Source organism: Leptodactylus fuscus, chromosome 10 (assembly GCF_031893055.1).
Source record: "Leptodactylus fuscus isolate aLepFus1 chromosome 10, aLepFus1.hap2, whole genome shotgun sequence".
Taxonomy (NCBI): domain Eukaryota; kingdom Metazoa; phylum Chordata; class Amphibia; order Anura; family Leptodactylidae; genus Leptodactylus; species Leptodactylus fuscus.
In genome coordinates this window covers 12,891,546-12,900,240 of record NC_134274.1, presented here as the reverse complement: position 1 = coordinate 12,900,240, position 8,695 = coordinate 12,891,546, and the positions used below count along the sequence as shown (strand labels likewise).

The 8,695-nt window shown below is 40.2% G+C and overlaps 1 protein-coding gene across 1 annotated transcript in view; it reads right to left on the bottom strand.

Moving 5' to 3' along the window:
* Nucleotides 1–929: 929 nt before the first annotated feature.
* Nucleotides 930–8,695, bottom strand: part of PTPRE (protein tyrosine phosphatase receptor type E) — a 105,346-nt gene continuing 97,580 nt past the window's right edge. The window contains exons 14-20 of the mRNA XM_075257682.1: nt 7,975–8,068; nt 7,081–7,157; nt 5,102–5,236; nt 4,839–4,964; nt 4,065–4,216; nt 2,519–2,654; nt 930–1,559 (exon numbers count right to left, since the gene is read on the bottom strand). Coding sequence (XP_075113783.1) covers nt 1,485–1,559; nt 2,519–2,654; nt 4,065–4,216; nt 4,839–4,964; nt 5,102–5,236; nt 7,081–7,157; nt 7,975–8,068 — 795 coding nt within the window. The 3' untranslated portion in view covers nt 930–1,484. The remainder of the gene's footprint in view (nt 1,560–2,518; nt 2,655–4,064; nt 4,217–4,838; nt 4,965–5,101; nt 5,237–7,080; nt 7,158–7,974; nt 8,069–8,695) is intronic.

Below are 8,695 nucleotides of genomic sequence, written 5' to 3'. Positions count from 1 at the left end.
TCATTTGGCATTAGAATTAGATTCTTTACTGTATAATGTGAATACAACGCAAACGCATAAATCCAATCTGTAGCTCTGAAACTTATGGAATGTAAGCATATATCCTGCACCCTAACTGTAAATGTACACACACACACACACTCATTCTATAAAACATTATATAAAGTCATTTTTCTTAACAGCCACTGTACATAAAATACCAGGAAACTGCCTGGCTAACAATTTCCTAATACAATGTTATTATTAAAAATACTTATTTTAGCAACAGGCAGGAGTCAGACATGTTTTGTTGATGCCAAGGGAGTCCAGATGCATCCATACCCTCAAATATAACATGGTGCTAATGCATTGACTGTCATTTCTAAGTGCATTAAAGCACAAGGCTCATTGGACCCTAGAACCTACATGATTATCAGACACAGTATATATAAATTTAGCCACAAGGCAGTGTTTTTTATTCAATGGTGTCCTATGCGGCAACCTATTCTACTTACCCCTTGTCCCAGGCCTGGCCCAAAAAACATTCTGAGAGTAGCAGTAATTTACATTGGTATAACCAGAGCAATGGTCTTCCACTTGGCCATACATATGAGATCATTTTAAGTCAATAACTGTCCCTCCCGACCCCCATACACATGCATGGTTGAGTGTGCGTATATTGTACATAGGACAAAAGAATCCAGCATGTTGAAATCCAAAATTCCTGACCCATCTCCACCCTGACATATGTCATCAAAGGAGAGTCTGTTGAAGTGGACGAGTTCGACTGTATACATCTAATGTATATGGCCAGTTACTATATTTTGTTGTCAGAGAATTGCCAATTATGCATCTGTAGCAAAAAAAGGAGCAATTTTAATAATAACAATATACCTCATGGTATTAAAACAAGTGCAAACCAAAAGGTTATCAATTGACGTTCCTATATATCTATGGCAGTGACCTGACTGGCTGCTATGAACAACCGCTTCCCTTTTGGATCTGCTCTAAATGCTAGATATGAGGTCATTTATGCACAGAAATTTCTACACCTCTGCTGATATATTGTTAAAAAGTGACCCCAGTGGTGGATGAAGCTTGGACCACCTTTGATATTTTTTCATAAGAGGAATGCTTAAATTGCAGCACGAAAATCAGACACTGTACAGAGAAGACGGCCGCTCCAATGATCACATTTTCTTATTTAAGCCGTAAAAGAAAAATTGGCGTATAAGAAAATGTTTGGTTCCATATTATACATGCCAAGTTGTAAATAAATAAATATGTACATTACTTTACATCTGCTATCTCCTTCACACCAGGAAGGTTTGTCTTGTATTGGAATCTGTATGTCATACCATACTAGATGTAAAACCAGAAGCACAGAGCGTTTGTTATTTGGTAGCAGAGAAAAATACAAAAGCAGAAGACCAAAAAAACGAGATAAATTAACAACAAAATATATCATATGAATTAGTTCTATATATAAATCGGGTTCAAGTCCATCACTTGAAATTGGCGTAATCCGAAAATATGTCAATAAAGTCTTGTACCACTTTGTAGCAGAATTCATACTGTTCCTGCAAGAAAGAAAAACACTAATCAATACATAGTAAGTAACTTGACAAATAGTCTTACATAGTACGGTTGGCAAAAAAGACATATGTCCAACAGGTTCAACCGGGGATGGGAAAAGGCTTGATATTGCATAGATTTCAATAACCATCAATGCTATTTTGCTCTAAAAAGGCACCTAATCCATTTTTGAAATTGTCAGCTGTGAACAGCTCCTGGGGTAGGCTATTCCATAGACTCACGTCCCTTACAATATAGAACCAGCTCCTGGGGTAGGCTATTCCACAGACTTGCATCCCTTACAATATAGAACCAGCTCCTGGGTAGGCTATTCCACAGATTCACAGTCCTTACAATATAGAACCAGCTCCTGGGTAGGCTATTCCACAGACTTGCATCCCTTACAATATAGAACCAGCTCCTGGGTAGGCTATTCCACAGATTCACAGTCCTTACAATATAGAACCAGCTCCTGGGTAGGCTATTCCACAGATTCACAATCCTTACAATATAGAACCAGCTCCTGGGGTAGGCTATTCCACAGATTCACAGTCTTTACAATATAGAACCAGCTCCTGGGTAGGCTAGTCCATAGATTCAGTGAAGAAGCCGTGTTGGGTCTTGAGAATAAACCTTTTTTTCTCCAGATGGAGAGAGCACCCTCTTTTCTTTTGAGGAGATTTTAAAAGGAACAGCTTTTCCCCCTATTTCTTGTATGGACCATTTATATATTTATACAGGTTTATGATATCTCCCCTTGAATCCTGCCAAATCAAGCTCTTGCTTATTTTTGGAGAAACAGGGTATGTACATCCTCTATAGACTCTACTAAATAGTTTGGTGTTATCTGCAAAAGTACATTACACAGCTGTGTGTATGAACCCTTAGGCTTCAAGATCATTCCTGCAGACAGTTTTTAAGGGTTACAAAGCAAGTTGTATCTACTTAATGTACTTCCTCTTACCAGTGTTTGCACCATGTGCGGCCGTTGCATTCGTAAACTTTTCACAGTCTGAAAAACGTCAAGTAGCCCTTCGGCTTTCACTCGCTCCAGGATATTGCTAAGGGCAATGAATGTCCCCGTTCTTCCAGCTCCAGCACTAGAAAGGAACACACAAATTAAACATCAAAACTAGCAAACCTGTCCTCTTTCTGTGACTCACACATCTTATGTTAGGGTTTTTTTTTTGTTTTTGGTTTTTTTTTTTTGTATCTATCTTTCATTTTCCGCTTTTGTGTGCAATGAAGTCAAAAAGGACCCCTAGTTGTCATCCAGATTTTCCAAAATATTAAGTTGATTGCATACAGGCTTAACATCATTTGGTTGACTTAGTTTAGTTTGTTACCTGAGGATGTATATTTTGTTCTTGGATCAATAGAGACCAGCGCCTGCGCAGTGGTGTCATGTAGCCGGGGAACTACACCTCAGGCATACACAACGAAGTCAAGGTGAACTTTACCTGGCTTCACTGAATTACTGCACAAGCACTGGCAATACAGACGCTAGGTAAGTATAAAAACATTTTTTTTTTCATGGCTGGCACGGATGTCTTTTGGGAAACTAAACTCTAGTTCCGTGATGGTGAACCTATGGCACGCGTGCTAGAGGTGTCACTCAGGACCCTCTCTGTGGAACAGATTATATATACTGTGAGAGACCTGTTTGCAGCAGATTATACTGTGTGGGCCCTTTGTGGAGCAAATTATACTGTGTATCAGAGCAGATTGTATTGTGTGATTCCCTTCACTATTTTTATGATATAGTATCTGTTTTATAGCAGACAAGGGATATTATTACAGACTTTCCGTCCACAATTTTGGATCCGCACAGTAGTAAAGATAAATTCCTGGCACTTTGTGATAAATTAGTGGGTTTTGGGTTGCAGTTTGGGCACTCGGTCTCTAAAAGGTTCACCATCACTGCCCTAGTCCATAAGGACCTGTAGGTGGTTTAGAGCTCGAAATCGCCCTGACAGATTCCCTTTAAGAATTGGAAGCTCACAGGCAATAAGGTGAGATCCCTAGTAACCATAACACCATGTAGCATATTATCTTCTCCTTTAAATTATTTCTATAGGTCCACAGTAAGTTTGCAATGCCAGAGTTTAGGAGAGCTGAGAGAGTAAATGTAGTTATTCGTAAGTGAAAAGAATCTACAACAGAGTTGGAGGTTGTCGTGTCAAAACAGCTGGAGACCTTCATGTTGAAGACCACCGGCATAGTTGAAGATAAATCACAGGATTGTCACAACCTTGATGTTGCAAACATGAACATGTCATAACACAAGGTTGCTAGTCAATGGCTTACCCATAGGAATATATTAAATTTGTCATGTGTTTGCTATAATACAGAGATTTTACATCAATTTCTGGCATAAAACCCTAGTCTGAAATATACAACCTCTCTAATAAATTAATAGAAATTGTGGCATATGTGACCATGTATGACACATAGGTTGGAGATTGATTTCATTTGCACCCGCTCCATGATAGACGCTTGTGCAGACTCACCTGCAGTGTACAATGATGGGGTGGTTGCCTGTTTGTTGCTGCTGTTTTTGGACGGCTCCAATGAGATCAATCATCCCTTTACCTTCTGCAGGAATTCCTATCTCAGGCCAGCCGTGGAAATGGAACTGCCGAACCAGTCGTGCCTGCTTCTCCTGCGTACAGGAAATATTGCAAAACAATGACTATAGTTTATTTCTAAATACACTTTCATGCCTTGGATTGCTGAAAAATCCCTTGAGCAATCTTGAGCATTTCTGTAAGTCTTATTCACAGCAATCTTATAATGCAGTAACATTCCTTCACTACTGGCACTTGTTCCTGGCACACATCCACAAGGCAATCTGAAGTCTCACAAAACCAAAAGACTGAGCAGAGGTATCCGGTTCTACAAGTGATTATTAAACAAGATAATAGAAGTAGATTCTTTAACACTTTGTTTTGTCTCTCTATAGGTTTTCCAACCTGTTGTTCATGGGTTGCCTTTCCCGCTGTAGTGTGATACTGCAGTCAGTCTGTCTCCTACTTCTATTATGTGGAAGGTTGGCATGAAGAAGGGGACAGATGAAAAGTAGTGCGACTGCAGGATTGTGACAAGGCCTGCAGGAGGTGATGTAAGCCCATGTAAGCGTAGGGGAAGAGGTGGTCAGCGGACCCCAATGGTGATGTAATGACAGGACGTGACAAGGATATATGACATGGACATGGAGATATATTGGTCCTCTCATCAATCCTTTTTTAGGAAGATAGTCAGAACAATGTGATCTTTAATATTACCTGACTGCTGGTCACTAGGAAGTCTCTGACACTGATAGCGTCTAGTAAACGGTCACTTTTATTCTCTATAGTAATCTCCCCATGGGTCACGGAGCCCTCGGAGGGCCAGTACTGGCAGCATTTTTCCTAATGGAGAGAAAACAGTCCGGTAACAGTCTCTTAGTAGAGCGCTCCTTCTTCATTGTAGCTGTAGGAAATCATGACATACATATGACATGTTCTCTTGTTTCATCTCTGATTATTTTCCAGTTATTTTACCTTACCTGCTCCCTTTCCTGCAGTTCTGTAAGAATCACAATTGTGTGACACTTCCACTCCCACACCATCCTCCAGAAATCCTCCACTGTATGCGGCAATGGTCCTTGAGTTGCAATAAAATAGTCTTTTTGTCGATAACCCTTAAAGTGAATACAAGGAGAAGACATAATATTATATACATAAACCATACGGTATGACATAAGTCCGTCATCGTATATATTTTCAGCACATAAAATGCATGTTTACAACATTGATGTCCCCTGAGTACAAAAGGAGCTGGTGTAGAGTTAGCAGACCCCGTAGACTGGTCCTGGTGAAATTGGACAAGTTGGGTGATGTTAATCTGATGTGTATGGCCAATTTAATATTAGCCATATTGCTCTGTATGGTGAGCTTGATGAAACATGAATGTCAATTTCTAAATGAAGGAAGAAGGGGAAATAGCTTGTGAAAATCTCCTTACTACTTATCTCACGGGACCATACAAAATAAATTAGCCAAGATAAGATGTAGACAAGAGGTGCAAAGATCCAGCGCACTGCCCGCTCTTAGGGAGCCTTCACACGGAGTTACGCTCCGCTCATTCTGAACGTAAAATTTGTTCAGAATGAGCGCGTAAAAACCAGCACCCATTGATTTCTATGGGTGCCGGCATACGTGCGCTACCTATTGAAATCAATGGGAGGCTTTTTTCCCTATTGCTTTCTTTTTTTTTTTTGTGGGTTCATCTAGTACTATATGTCTCAGTGGCGCCCCCTCTGTGTTATATCATACTATATGGGGTCATTTAGCATTATACATCTCAGTGGCGCCCCCTCTGTGTAATATCATACTATATGGGGTCATCTAGTATTATACGTCTCAGTGGCGCCCCCTCTGTGTTATATCATACTATATGGGGTCATCTAGTATTATACGATTCAGTGGCGCCCCCTCTGTGTTATATCATACTATATGGGGTCATCTAGTATTATACGTCTCAGTGGCGCCCCCTCTGTGTTATATCATACTATATGGGGTCATCTAGTATTATACGTCTCAGTGGCGCCCCCCCTCTGTGTTATATCATACTATATGGGGTCATCTAGTATTATACGTCTCGCTGGCGCCCCCTCTGTGTAGTAATATACTGTGTGGGGTCATCTAGTACTATACGTCTCAGTGGCGCCCCCTCTGTGTAATATTTCCCTATTGCTTTCAATGTGATACGCACGTATGCCAGCACCCATAGCAATCAATAGGAGCTGGTTTTTACGCGCTCATTCTGAACGAATTTTACATTCAGAATGAGCGGAGCGCCTTTGCTTTATTATATAAGCTAAAATCTTACAAAAAACGTGACCAAGAATAAAAACACGCCAGCACTTGAGGCACAAGGGAAAAGACGAGGCCCTTGCTTCAGGAACTTCTTTATCGTGTTCTAATCTCTAGCATGTTTACTTATGTGTAGTAAATCCTGGTTACACCCCTGCCATTGTAGGGTGCGAGCTTTCTGCTTTCCATCTTTTTGTTTTACTACTTTCTCTCTGACTTATCCCTGCGCTGTAACCTCTCATTGTGTAGGTGCCTGCACTTGTCTCTGCAATGACAGCTTAGCCTGTCCAGCTGTTTACATCTTTGCAAAGGCAACCATGCAAAAATCCTGTCACAAAGCATTGTAAGTACATGGATATTCTTATTGAGCTTGTCTCATCATAGATGATAATACAAGGACAGCTCATGTACACAATAGTGATAGTCACTACTTGGCTGAACCTCTTTTCATTCTAGCTGATATGGACTATTTTCACGAAGTCCATTTGCAGGACATGACAACCCCAATATTGGGGTTTTCCTGTCCTGACAATAGTAAGAATTTCATATTAAGGGAAGTATTCACATTTATATAGTTATAGTCACCATAAACAGAAATGTATTGCTGGATCTATGGTAACCATTATATTAGCTCCATATAACAAGGAAGAGCTTAGTCTAAAGTACATACATCAATAAAGGAAGCGTTGATATAGTCCGTGTATTCTTCTCCTCTCTTCATTGACAGAATCACACGGTTGAAGTCATCTGATGAGAATTAAGCAACACAAAATGATAAATAGGTTATTTTCTTATCTAACATTTCCTTTAATGGTGGATCCGGAGTCTTTTGTAGGAATTGATTTATTAGATTGATGTGCTAAGTCGGAGTTACATAATTACATAGTAGATGAGGTTGGATGAAGACTTCAGTCCATCAACTCCAACCTATAACCCTAAAGTCCCCTACAGTGTTGATCCAGAGGAAGGTAAAAAAAAACCATGAGGCTCATGCCCCAAAGTCAGATGTGTAAATGGGCTGAACATAGAAAAAAATTTGAAGTTGATGGGCTGCATTCCATCCAGATGCTACACAATACAAATTTATTGTTAAAGAACCCCAATAATGGCCCCTTACAGTGTAGTGGCCCCATTACGGCATAATGTCCCCCGGCAGTGGCCTCATACAACATAATGTCCCCTATTAGTGGCCCTTAACAATTTAATGTCTCCCAGTAGAGGCCCCGTAAAGTTTAGTACTTACCTCACTGCTCCCGGACCCACTCTCTTACCCCCTCCACAAGTGCAATTACGTCACAGCAGTACATCAGAGCATGGGAGAGAGTGGTAGGTGCCAGGGGGCGGAAAGGTAAGTATCAATCTCATGCCGCATGAAGAGACAGAAGGATTTAAGCACACCTATATCTTTTCTTCATTCACTTAATTTTGTTAATTGACAAAAACAAACTATGAACACGGTGTACCGCGGTATAAGAAAATATTGTGTCTAAGGGGAAATATCTCTTTTTTTAGAAAGTTTATAATACACTACAATGATGTCCTATAGATGAGAATGGCACCTTACATGGAATAATCTGGATGACTCTGGCTTTCTTCATATTGGCCGGCAGGTTCCCCGTCCTCATATTCTCTTTCATTATTCGAACATTTGTTAGTTTCTGCAAATAAAATAAAAATAAAACCAGTGTACTTCTGGAAAGACAATACTTGTCTAAATTAAAATGCATGTGATTTTCTTAAAGGGGTTTTCCAGGAGTAGAACATTAATGGCTGCTCCTTATTGAACCCTAACAATGAACTGACCATGAACAACATAGCTCCGTCCTTGTTTACAAAGACTCAGCAGCTTCTCCTTATGGGAGGTGTGATGAATCGGACCCCAATCATGATTCTCAGCTATATTTATAACTATGTATTGTATTGTGTTGACTGACCCTCAATTGTATATCTTGGAGAATTACTTATCTGGTCTGTATTCGCCATTTTTAAGTCACCATCCTGCTAAGGAATCTTGTTATCTCAGTAGGATGTGAAGGCTAGTGACCCAAATGGGTGAATCTGATTATCTGTGGCCAGTTGCCAAGATCAAAAGCCTATTGTCACCCTGGGCATGGCATTAACATATCTGTGCTAACTTCCTTGATTCTTAGCAGGGGGCCATCCTGGCTCCATGCTCTAAGTTCTCCTAACACATGTGACCAGACAACCTGACTCTAGACTTCAAAGAGTTATAGGTTTTTGATAATAATCTCTCCGAGGGAAGATGCGACATTATGACTAGTGTG